This window comes from Micromys minutus, assembly GCF_963924665.1.
Source record: "Micromys minutus genome assembly, chromosome: 29".
NCBI classification, from domain to species: domain Eukaryota; kingdom Metazoa; phylum Chordata; class Mammalia; order Rodentia; family Muridae; genus Micromys; species Micromys minutus.
The window spans coordinates 29,357,993-29,370,525 of record NC_137964.1 but is presented as its reverse complement, the minus strand read 5'-3'; the positions used below and the strand labels follow the sequence as shown (position 1 = coordinate 29,370,525).

General features: G+C 45.5%; 1 protein-coding gene across 4 annotated transcripts in view; it reads left to right on the top strand.

The window, feature by feature from the left end:
• MED13L (mediator complex subunit 13L) overlaps positions 1–12,533 on the top strand; it is a 189,491-nt gene that overhangs the window by 146,312 nt on the left and 30,646 nt on the right. For all 4 annotated transcript variants that reach the window (XM_080941131.1, XM_080941129.1, XM_080941130.1 and 1 more), the window contains exons 6-13: positions 978–1,172; positions 1,407–1,595; positions 4,147–4,309; positions 6,352–6,456; positions 8,974–9,705; positions 10,532–10,757; positions 11,606–11,711; positions 12,073–12,197. In XM_080941131.1, the coding sequence (XP_080797257.1) occupies positions 978–1,172; positions 1,407–1,595; positions 4,147–4,309; positions 6,352–6,456; positions 8,974–9,705; positions 10,532–10,757; positions 11,606–11,711; positions 12,073–12,197 (1,841 nt within the window). The remainder of the gene's footprint in view (positions 1–977; positions 1,173–1,406; positions 1,596–4,146; positions 4,310–6,351; positions 6,457–8,973; positions 9,706–10,531; positions 10,758–11,605; positions 11,712–12,072; positions 12,198–12,533) is intronic.

Below are 12,533 nucleotides of genomic sequence, written 5' to 3'. Positions count from 1 at the left end.
TCTGTGGGCTTCATATTCAGTGAGACACTTTGTCTCCTCAACACCAGTGGAGATCCAGGAGAGTGGCCCAGCCGATAAGGTTCCCCTGGCACCCAGGCGGAAGAAGGAGAGGACGGACTTCTGTAGATTGTCCTGTCACCTCCATATTTGGACACAGGAATTAATTTAAAACACAAAGATAGAGAGAGGAAGACCTCTATATTGGTTCCTGGTTCCCAGACTCACGGGCACACAATGGACTGCACACATACATGCAGTGCACACACAAAGCCAAAGGAAAATGGGGTGCTTCCCACTCTAGAGCTGTCTAGACCCCTAGAAAGGATTATTCTGAAGACTGTACACAGGGCAACAGTGTAAGTGCCACGGTAGCCCAGTTTGTTTCTAACTCCATTAAAACATGGTTGGCTTCAAAGACTGAGTGGAAAGAGAACCAGTGTCAGCTCCAACGAGAGTTCACAGCACATGAGAATTCTTATCACGAGCCCCTGCAGAGACACACGGGATGCACAAGTAAGCTGTGCACTTCACCCTCTAGGCACTACAACCTGCTAGTAGGAGGCTTACTGTTGTTACTGTGTTATAAATATTACGTTACCTCTTGTTCTTTGATTATTACATATGTAAGGGTTCTCAGGGGCCACATTAGTGTTAAGTGCCAGGTGGGCCTGGGTCTCCATGCCAGATGTGGTATTCATGGTGCACAGCCATCATCCATAGATAGGCATGCATTTTAATGTATAGATGAGTTATATAGTATACCTTGATAGAATTGAAAGTAATAGTATCCCAACTTGATTTTTTAAAAAAAAATTGATGTAATTAAAATACACGTAAATAATTCTAAAGTATACTTAAAAACCATACAGTGAAAGACTCTAGGATATAAATCAAAGGGCATGAAGTAGTGCTTTGTTTTAACCTAAAATGACCAAATATATAGGATTATATGTGATACTCGTGTCTCTTTTCTGTAGTACTGGTGAGTCCTTACGGCTTAAACGGCACACTAACAGGGCATGCATACAAGATGTCCGACCCGGCCGCCCGCAAGCTCATTGAGGAATGGCAGTGTTTCTACCCAATGGTGCTGAGGAAGAAGGAGGAGCCTCGAGAGGAGGCTGAGCTGGGATACGATGACGACTTCCCAGTGGCAGTTGAAGTCATTGTTGGTAAGAAAGTGTTTGCCTGGATAACTAACTGTATTGTAGCTCCATTGATCATTTAAAGAGATGACCACTCAAATTCTCCACAGCTGTGACCCCTGCTTTCTTCCTGTCCCCTTTGCTGTCATGGTGACTCTGGGAAGCATGTTCAAGCAGGTGTGCTTGTGGCAGGACTTTTTCCCATTGACCTGCTCACTGAGACGGTTACTCAAGCCTGCTCCTTGCTGTCTTTGCTCACAGGTGGTGTCCGGATGGTCTACCCTTCGGCTTTCGTGTTGGTGTCTCAGAATGATATCCCGGTTCCTCAGAGTGCTGCCAGTGCTGGAGGGCATGTCACAGTTGTGCAGCAGGGACTTGGTAGTGTGAAAGACCCCAGTAACTGTGGGATGCCTCTGACGCCTCCCACCTCCCCGGAGCAGGTGGTTCTAGGTGAGTGCAATCCAGTGTGTTCCTGGGAAGGTTTTCCAGACCGCCATCAGCATGGCAGATTTCCTGATGGAAGTGGTAGGACAGGCGAGGGGTAGAGGGTAAGAAGGCCAAGTCTCAGAATCGTGCCTGTGCTACCTTAGTCTCTGTTCTACAGGAAGTATTGGTGCCGCCTTAGTTCTGCACAGGCAGGCCCCCGGGCACACTCTGACCATGTTTCTGCCATGGATAGGAAACTGTATGTGGGTAACCTGCTCCTGTTTGCTTTTAAACAATGGCAAATACTGTGTCAACTTTGCTGTGTTTTGGTGGCTAGGTGCCTGAGAGAGATGCCCTTAGGGGAAAAGGATTTGTCTGTCTCACAGTTTCACTGATGCTGGGCTGCGTGCATCCGACAGAGCAGTGTGGGAGTGAGAAGACATGGAGGCAGTTCTTAGTCTCTTGTTGGATATAGAGTAAAGAGAACACAGAGCATGGAGTCAGGGCCCAGCTGCAGTCCCAAGGACATGTCCCCAGGACCCTGCTTCCTCCAGCAGGTCCAACCTGCCCTTTCAGCTGCTCAGGGAACTAGGAAGGGTCGGAGCTGTCTCTGGAAGTGCCTTAGAGACATGATGTCCCAGGGTGTTTCCTAGTTCAGTCTCATGGACAGTCACTGTTAACCATCACAAGCACTGGACCAGGGATAGTTGGAACTTTTGCCACCCTACAGTTGCTCCCACAGGACGACTATGCAACAATTCTTTCTCCATTATAAGACAGTGTTAGAATAGCATGAGGAGCCTAAGTGGGTACTGAGTCCTGTACATATCTGCTGCTCTCTGAAGTAAACATTCCACAGTTATACTCTTTTTTTTCTCTCCCTCTCCCTCCCTCCCCCTGATAATGGAGAGATTGCTTGAATTGAAAACAGTTGTGTCCACTTTGAGTGACAGACTCCTGTATTAACTCCTGGCTAGAGTCAGCTTGTCTTCATTGGGAATCCACTGGCACATGTGTCATGTGTTGTCCATAGTTCAGAGATGGCTTACACTATCAGGAAGATGTTCGTAGACTAAATGTGCATTTTATGTGCATCTCTTATGGATGAACTTGTCCTTCCCCAGTCTCGGGTTAGACTCACAGGACTCAGGGAGCAGAGCATTAGTGTGACTCTTCTGGAAATGGTTAGCCATTAATCGATTTTTATTATAACTAAATTGAAAAAGAAAATGCTTCATTGTCTTTTGTAGTGATTCCCAAAGGCCCCATCTGTCAGTAATTTCAATAGTTTACATTTTACTTAAAATTTTGTATTCTTAACACTTGCACTACTTTAATTTTTATTAGTTTTAGTTTATATATCAGTTTCTTCCCCCAGATACTTAGTGAGATTTGTGTTAACTTTTTAAAAAGAATTGTTTATTTTATGTATGTGAATACACTGCCGCTCTCTTCAGACACACCAGAAGAGGGCATCAGATCCATTACAGATGGTTGTGAGCCACCATGTGGTTTCTGGGATTTGAACTCAGGACCTCTGGAAGAGCAGTCAGTGCTCTAACCACTGAGCCATCTCTCTAGCCCCATAGTTTGATGTTTTCAATGGGGATAAACCTAAACATCCTACAAAGCAATGGTCTTGATGCAGCCATCATGGGGAGTAATTTGTTCTATAAGGGACATTTGAGAGATTTTCATGGTAGCAGTGCAGATTATCCAGAGACGCTACGTTTACATTTTTTTGGTCAAGATGTTTTGCATTTTTGTTTGGTTGAGAACAGAGCCCATAGTACATTTACTATGTCAAATAAGAGAGAGCCATAGAGTTGACTGGACGTTGCCTTTAGACTGGCCACATTTGAAATGGGAATGGTCAGAGCTTCCATCACCTGTCCCATCACAGTGGGTGTGGCCAGAAGGAATAGGCCACCAACCAACAGGTGGACAGACTAACTGGACACACTTGAGGGGAGCCAGTGAGCCTCGCTCTGGAAATATAACTTGGAGACAATCCCTTTCCAGGTTTTAGTGCCATGCTCGGGTAACTCACACTGGGAGTAAGGCAAGCAGTTCCAGACACCAGTGTGCTAATCAGTTTTCTCTCTTGCTCATACTGTGTGCTTTTATTACACAGCTGTTTAGCTGAATGAACACAGAGCTGCCTCTGCTGCTCTATCTGCTCCAAAATACACTGGTTGTGTTTAGTTCCTAAACTAAGCACAAATAATGAATGCTTGCATCTTTAATATTGCAATTGTGATACCTTCCTTAGAAGTTAAATTGCATCTAAACATTTGGGGTGAGATGGTGCTGTGCATGTCTGTGCATGTGTTCCAGATGCTGTGCACATGTTCATCATGTCTATTGCTTTAGGGAAAACACAAAGAATCCTACAGACCTAGGTGGGTTGGTGGTTGGTTAGTGGTGTGTGGGTGTGGGTAGAGAGTTATCATCCTGCAGATAGTGTGATTGCTGGGGGTAGGAGACTAAGCTTAACAGAAGCAAGTTTAGAAGGTAACATATCCAACAGCCTATGGTGTGCAGTCCTGATGTTCTGATTGTGCTTGCTTTCCAGGTGAGAGCAGTGTGCAGAGTGCTGCTTGTCACCTCGGGTCCCAAGACGGGGGGATGATAACTATGCACAGTCCAAAGAGATCAAGGAAGATCCCTCCCAAACTTCACAATCACATGGTCCATCGAGTCTGGAAGGAGTGCATCCTCAGCAGAGCCCAGTCTAAGTACGTGTTGTGTGTTCTGGTTAGTCACTCCTCCTCGAATGCAGGATGACAAGGGCGAGTCAGGCAGTCACATGTACACCTGTGACCAAACCCAAAGGTCTCCAAAGTGTTTTATGATTTAAAATCAGTAGAACATGTTAGAAAACTAAGATGCTAATAAGCAGAACATTTGCTTAACCTGATTCATATATTATGGATAATTTTCAGGTTCTTGATGATAAGAAAATTGACATGGTGTTGATGTGACATCTGCCAACAGGGACAGCTCAGAGCTTTGCTCTGGTTGTCAGGTGGCAGTCAGGGGCTGCCCTTCTTTTTGTGCAGATTTCTGAGTGGTTTCCAGTTACAGAGGGAAACAAATTTCTTGGACAGTTGTTGAGTTGGCCTTGGGTTTTCACCAGCAGTGCACACCTGGATGATGCTGTGTTCCTGCTTTATTAGATACTGTGTCTGTGTGTGTACACATGTATGTGTCTTTCTGTGTGAGCATGTATGTATATCTGCGTATGTGCATATAGGTCTGTATGTGTATCTGTGTGTGTTTGCATGTGTGTGCATGTGGGTCTGTGTGTCTCTGTGACATATATGTATGTGTGCCTATATGTGTACATGTGTGTATCTGTACATGTATGTGTGTCTGTGTGCATGTGTGTGTGTGTGTGTCTGTGTACATATACTTACTATTTTTACATTTATGTGTATGGGTATTTTGTCTACATGTATGTCTGCACCGTTTGTATGCCTGATACTTCCAGAGGTCAGAAGAGAATGTTAGATCCCTTGGAACTGGAATGGATGGTTGTGAACTACTGTTCTGAGAACCAAGCTCCCTGAGGGGCTCTGCAAGAGCAGCCGGTGTTCTTAACCCCACTGCCAACCGTCTCTCTAGCCCCTCATGTTATCTTAAAAGCAGAGTCTTTGGAGGCCATGGAATCAGAAACAACTGGGAGCTGCCAGATGTGAGTGCTGGGACCCAGACTCAGTCCTCTGGGACCAAGCAAGCACTCTTAAGCACTGAGTCGCCTCTCCAGCTTGTCATATGGGTGCTCTTGTCACTAATAACCTTCCACGTAGACGTGACATAAACCCTTCTACGAGAGCACTGTTCAGAGTTCTGTGAGTGGGTTCAGTAGCTGCCCTTTGGGTCAAGCTTTTAAAATTTTAAAAAATTGATGTTAAATATTTACTTTCAGATGAATTGATTCTAGAATAGGCCACTGAAGATATGATAGACAAACTCTAAAATAATTGTATAGAAAATCTAAGACTTGAAAACTGTCCCCAGTCACTTGGAAAAGATTGTTTCCTTCAGAATAATTAGTACAAATGTTTTTACTTCTATCTTCAATGCCTAGTTAAATTTTCAGCTAGTATTTCTTTTTCACCATCCTCTGCTTTTACGCAAAAGCAGCCTTATTCCACTCTGCTGCTTCTGACAGATCACTTCCTTCCCTTACTGGCCCAGGAAAATAGAAAAGGCTGTCTCAAGGATTCCCACCGGACCACCCGATGAATGTGTGACATCGGCTGCTGGGAATGAGGAGCCAGAGCACTGCCTCTTTTGTTTCCAATGGCTTGTTACTGATGACTTAAGAACATGCTAGAACGTCACCTTCAATATTTAAAAATTCTTACATGATGTTAAGTGACTTTGTATATATCAGTGTGTGTGTGTGTGTGTGTTTGGGGAAGGGTGGTGGTGGGCAAGTGTGCATGTGAATGTGGTACTAAACCCAGGCCTTGCTCATGCAGGCAGAAGTGGCTTTCTGAAAGGCAGCGACAGAGTGTGTGTTGTCCGTTGCTGTCTATGTGTAAGCTGTCCATGTAAGTGTAAGATGAGCTTAAGCAGGAACATTTGAACCTGCCTCTGTGTGTACAGCAGACACTATTTACCTCCTCAGTTACTCTGAACTCTGTTATCAGCAGGATCCATTCCTTTGTTTTTTAAAAAAAAAAAAAAGGATTCACACCTTAAGGGGGAAAGGACTTTTTGTCTATAGGGATTACATGTGATTACAAAGTCACTTTTTCGCCCTTTCTAGGAGAAGCCAGATGTCAACACCCACTCGGGAAGAAGAGCCTGCTCACAGTCCTGCTGCCTGGGATTTTGTGGATCCAACCCAAAGAGTCAGCTGTTCCTGCTCCAGGTGGGTGTGGAGAAGCTTAGACAGTGGCAGAGACAGTACCATTCATGTTGACCGCCACGACCACACAGACGCCTTCATCTCAGTCTTCCCTCTAAACATCCTCCAGTATGGAAGGAAGGAATCTGTCTTGTCTTCTGTGCAGTGGTGTTTTATTGCCAGGATTCAGGGTTCAATGCTGAACACTGGCTCAATGAAGTCAACAGAACTTTGACTCTTGAGATCCTTTGTTTTGAGGATCTTTGTTACTGTTAGAGATGGGGTGTTTGCTAACACCCCAAGAGCCGCTGCCTTAGTGATGTCTCAGTTGCTTGTCTCTGGAGTGTCTGCATGGCCCTAACCTCCTCTTTCACCCCTTGATTTAACACCATGGTGTGGTAGTACAGGAACTATTTCAGTGACATGGGCTTTCACAGCTTTTAAAGTATTTTAAGGGAGGTAGACCTACCTCTCAATTCAGCTGATACTTGGCAGGCCTTGCTTTTTTTACTTATGGGTCTAGAGCTTCTAGAAGCATCTATTGCTTCCTTGGGTCTTCTAGGAATAAGGATTGTCTGTTGAGAAGGTGACTGACTGTTCACTTTTCAGGTCAGGTGTTACTGAGGTGTTGGTGGACTGACTTGGGGAAGGGAATGCAAACTCTTTCCATTGACTTGAAGAAAGGAATGTGGGCCTGTGTTCCCATCTCCCTGGCCCCCATGCGCTTACCAAGTGTTGTCTTAGTAGGAAGCCCCTGTTCCTTTAGTCAGTCATAGTCATGCTTGGCTTGCTGTGGAACTTTGTGAAGGAGTTGTTTGCTTACTCAGTGTCCTCTCTGAGCAGATTCAGCTCCCCTCCTGTCTTAGGGCGGGTATAGTTTGCAGTAGCTGAATATCTTTCTCTCTCTCTTCCTTCCTTCCTCCATCCTTTCTTTCTCTTTTTCTTTCTTTTCTTTCTTTATCTATCTATTACTGAGGCTGGAGGTGGGTGTACACCTTTAGCAAGGATGTGAGGTATAAACTGTGGTCAGTTTGACTTGTGCATTTTTTTTTCTTTTCCTTAATCTTTCTACAATCTAGATTTTCCTTAAAACACTGTTTTACTAATTAGTGTCTCATTTTAAAAATGACCGTATATGTAGTAAATGATGTTTTACTTTCTGTGATCTGGGGCTGCTGCTGTAGTTCATAGCCGAATTCTTATTCCCCAGGCTCCTGGTTCCTTGACTGTGTGGCTCTGCCTTAGGTTTCCTCCTCTCACGGTTGACCTCGCCCAAGTTGTTCAGGCCAAGCTCTGTAGTAACTAGAGGTTTGGCACATGCTTTCTCAGTGTAGGGCGCAGTTTTGCTCTTAAACATTGTGAAGTTGAAAAGAGGCAGCTTCAGAAGCTTTCACATGTTACAACAAATCCTTTGAAGAGTCACATAAGAACCCTGCCAGAAGATGAGTGCAGCCAACTTCCTGGGGACAGTCCTGGTGTGTGTAAGAGTTAGAAACGAGACTGGTGAGGTGCTCACTGATGGCGTGCTCCTGGTGCATGGAGCACACCTCTGCCTGTACTCTTCTTGATAGCCTTTTCACAGTTTTGGTTTTGCTTTTTTTCTCTTTTTAAGATTTAGTTTTTAAATAGTTTTAGTGGAGTGTTTGCAGATTATTGCCAGTCATATGGAAGGCCTATTCCTCTCACTGAATGGAACAGGGCGACTGTTCTACTGTCCTACTAACCGTCCCATCATGCCACACAAATCCATTTTACTGCCCATGAGGGCATCATTTAGCTCAGTGCAGCAGTAATTTAATACCACTCATGTGGCCTCAGAGTCACCACTGCACCACCGGAGTGATTTACAGATGGAGAAGCTGGCTGACCTGTTGTGCAACTTGGCTGCACAGAGTACACTTGGCATCAGTCAGTGGTCCTGACCAAATCGTTCCTCAGGCCTGTGTTTGCCAAGAAGCTTGTCAGATGTGCATCCTCATTGAGATGCGATGGGGCTCTCATGTGCATGTGTCGTGATTTCCAGCCTCTGAGCTCTAGCCCATCTTCTCGTGTATCTGAAGTTCACAATTGTCTCGTATTCCTTCCCAGACACAGTCAGAGGCAGAGCTTAGTAGGCCTTGGGTCCTGTCAGGTGTTTTTGTTTGTCTTGGTTTCACATTCTTCGGAGGGTGGAGCACAGTGATTTTATTCCCAGTGTGCAGTGTTACACATCATTTAAACCATTGTGTGTTGCCATTAGAGAGCTGAGACAGAGACATGAATCTCTACTTTTTGCCTTTTCTGGTCTCTTAGTCTGGCAGTCTTCAGATGCAGTAAGGATGGGTATTTGTAGCTCCTGTCTGACTAGCAAGGTTTAAGATCAGCAGGATAGTCAGCTTTATGTTTGTCTGCTTGACCTTCAATGTGAGTGCCTCCTGACTTCCTGTCAGGCACCTGTGTCTCAGTGCTTGTGCATATTGAACTCTGGAGCCTGTCAGGGATGTCAGTCATCCCCTTAGCAGCAACTCTTGTTTTGTGACTTGACTTTAATTCTCCTTGCAGGCATAAACTTTTAAAACGGTGTGCAGTAGGACCTAGTCGACCTCCCACGATCTCTCAGCCAGGCTTCAGTGCAGGACTGCCATCATCTTCATCCTTACCACCTCCTGCTTCTTCCAAGCACAAAACCACAGAAAGACAAGAAAAAGGAGACAAGTTGCAAAAGAGACCCTTGGTGCCCTTTCACCACAGGCCTTCTGTGGCTGAAGAGTTATGCATGGAGCAGGATGCGCCTGGACAGAAGCTAGGGCTGGCAGGGATAGATGCCTCCTTAGAGGTGTCAAACAGTAGGAAATATGATAAGCAAATGGCTGTGCCTTCCAGAAATACAAGCAAGCAAATGAATCTGAATCCTATGGATTCACCTCATTCCCCCATTTCCCCTCTGCCCCCAACACTCAGCCCTCAGCCACGAGGTCAGGAGACAGAGAGTTTGGACCCACCTTCTGTCCCTGTGAACCCTGCCCTCTATGGAAACGGGCTAGACCTTCAGCAGCTGTCCACTCTAGAGGACAGAACTGTTCTCGTAGGCCAAAGACTGCCTCTGTTGGCAGAGGCCAGTGAGACAGCCTTGTACAGTGGGCTCAGGCCTTCATACACCGAGTCAACAGACAGGTGGTGGCAGAGTTTTCGCCTCCCATCCAGTGAGGATGCTGAGTTCCGGCCTCCAGAGCTGCAGGGGGAGAGGTTTGACACTGTACTGGATGTGAACCCAGAGAGCACTGCCCTGCAAAGGTGAGCTGATCCTGGGATGGACACCCACGTTCTCTCCTGTGGATGGGGATGCACATCCACACTGTCTTCTGCCTTTGCTGTCTTTACTCTCTGCAGACTCTGCAACCAGGGAGTGTCTCGAAATCAAACTCCCGGCTCTCCATGAGCCTTAGCAGTGTGGTGGTATTTAAATACTTGGCATGTAAAGGTTTTGCTGTGGTGTTTAGGACACACAGTATGAATTCATTGACTTTCCATATAGCACACCCAGCTCTGTCTGGAAGGTGTGCTCTCTGTGCCTTTGAGCCACTCACTCTTCTGAACCTTGGTGCAGGAGACCTCCTATAAGCGTTCTTGCAGCCTCATCTTTGTGCTGATTTGCTGACTGGGTAGCCAGACCTGGTGTACTTGGAAGTGTGTGCCCATGACCTATATTTTCTGAAGAATCTGGACATGGCCTAACAAAGATGCCTTAATTTGCCAAATCACGCTTAAGATCTTGAAAAACAAAAACACGATACTGGAAATAGACGGGTGTTTTCAGTGTTCAGTTCCAACTTTCCTTTAAATGATAAGTACTGGTCTGGTAAGAAGGCTCAGCAGGCACACACAGAAAACCAGCACTGCAAACAGACTTTCTCTGTTCCCCATACTGAGTCCACATCAGCACTGCCCCTGCTTGTCCCTGAGTTTAAGCCCCAGAAAGGAGAGAGGCAGCTCTCTGATCTTCACATGTTCCATGCACATGCACACTCGCAAAATAAATGAATGTGAAAATCATAAATACTACTTTGAAAACGACAGTTTCACCTTACCTTATTACATTGTCACCTGTTTTCCCTTTTAGACTCTTAGCACAACCTAACAAGCGGTTCAAAATCTGGCAGGATGAGCAGCCTCAGGTGCAGCCGCTCCCCTTCCTCGACCCGTCACCTCTGTCGCAGCAGCCTGGAGACACTCTGGGAGAAGTCAATGACCCGTACACCTTTGAGGATGGTGACATAAAGTACATCTTCACAGCAAATAAGAAATGCAAGCAGGGGACAGACAAGGACTCCCTGAAGAAGAACAAGGTACTATTTACCACAGCGCAAGTCCAGCAGCCTGTGGGTTTGGGTGATTACGGTGTACACGGGAGAGTCCTGATGCAGACGGTCGGAGGTAGCCCTGCCTGACTGCTCTGTCCTCAGACTCGTGCTCTCGGTACTGGTGTACGTAGCAGCGCTGTCATGGCTCACCTTTGTTCCAAAGTCAGCTGAGCATAAAAGAAGCTCCGTGTTCTTCAGGCTGTAGCTTCTGCCATGCATGTCTCCTCCGTGCTAGTTACTGTTGGCCTGTGCTCCCTACTTATTCTTCTAAAATAGTTTCCAAAGTATTTAAGATGTAAAGCAAAAAAGTGTTGAGGGCAGCATTTCTTCTCGTGCTCACTGTGCTGAGAGCTGTGCCTGTGTGTTCTCTGACTGCACATTAGCACTGCTGGTAGCCTGGTTCCATTGCCATGAGAGTGAGTGCTGGGTGTGCCTGCCAGCGTCAGCCATCTAAGGAAGTGTTCCGGAGAGAGTAGGAAAGGATGGCAGTTACAAGGCTAATAGAGTCGAGGGGACCATGTACAGGGTCTGTGTAGATCCAGAGGCTTGGTCTGTCATTGAACATCAGTACAATTACTAAAGACTTCATTGGATGCCAGGATAGGTCCTTAATGAGACCTACCAGCACCACCAAGTTTCTGAGAAATGGGCGGTCTTGATTCTGTGCAATGCAGAGCAGGGGCCTGTCTTTGATTCCCTTTGGTTTTGTAGACCATGGTTTCCCACACTGCTCATAACAGGTTCCATTCGACGCTAATTCTTTGTGTTCTCCCTCATATCCCACACTTTGGGTTGCTGTTCATGTGTTTTGTTTGGCTGAATTTATTACACAGTCAGAGGATGGATTTGGTACCAAGGATGTCACTACACCAGGTCATTCCACGCCGGTGCCTGATGGGAAAAATGCCATGTCTATTTTCAGTTCAGCTACTAAAACAGGTGTGTACATTGTTATTCACTCACTTGGATGGTTGCTAGCGTAACATGCAAAGGGAATTCTCAATTAATTATATTCCTATTGCTATAGCAGTAATTTGATCAGGACTTTAATGTGTTTGTTGTTGTTTTTTTTTTTTGTTTTTTTTGTTTTTTTTGTGTGTGTGTGTTTGTGTGTGTGTGGATTGTTCTTTGGTTAGTTTCAAAACTGAAAAGCACATTTGGAAATAATTATGTCTAAATTTAAGTAGGATATAGGGAGGGTATTGCCAGCAGACCTTGTTCACTGAGGTCCAGTCCGTGTCCTTCCCTGTCTCCCTCGGCTGAGGACCTGCTCACTCTGTCCTTGCCTCCTTTCCCACAGATATCCGGCAGGACAATGCTGCTGGCAGAGCTGGCTCCGGGAGCCTTACCCAGGTGACTGATCTGGCACCTTCCCTGCATGACTTAGACAACATCTTTGATAACTCTGATGACGACGAGCTTGGGGTGAGTCTGCTGTAGCTGCACACATGAGACCCACCATGTGGGAGCATTTCAGGGGTTCCCTGCAGCTTGCTGCACTGGCTCAGGACTCCTGAGAACTAAATGAGAACTAAAAGGCTTTTTGAACCTTTGAATACTTCATTTATTGGTGCTCTTGTGTGTTGTACATCATTTTTCTCCATAGTTGTAAATATTAAAACCTTTTACATTTAATAAACCCTCCTGAATATTATGTGGCTATAGAAAAACATTATGTATATATTTTTAGAGACATTTTTTTATCAATAATTTCAACCTTTCTTCACCTAATAACCGAGCAGCAAGTGTGCAGTCACAGTG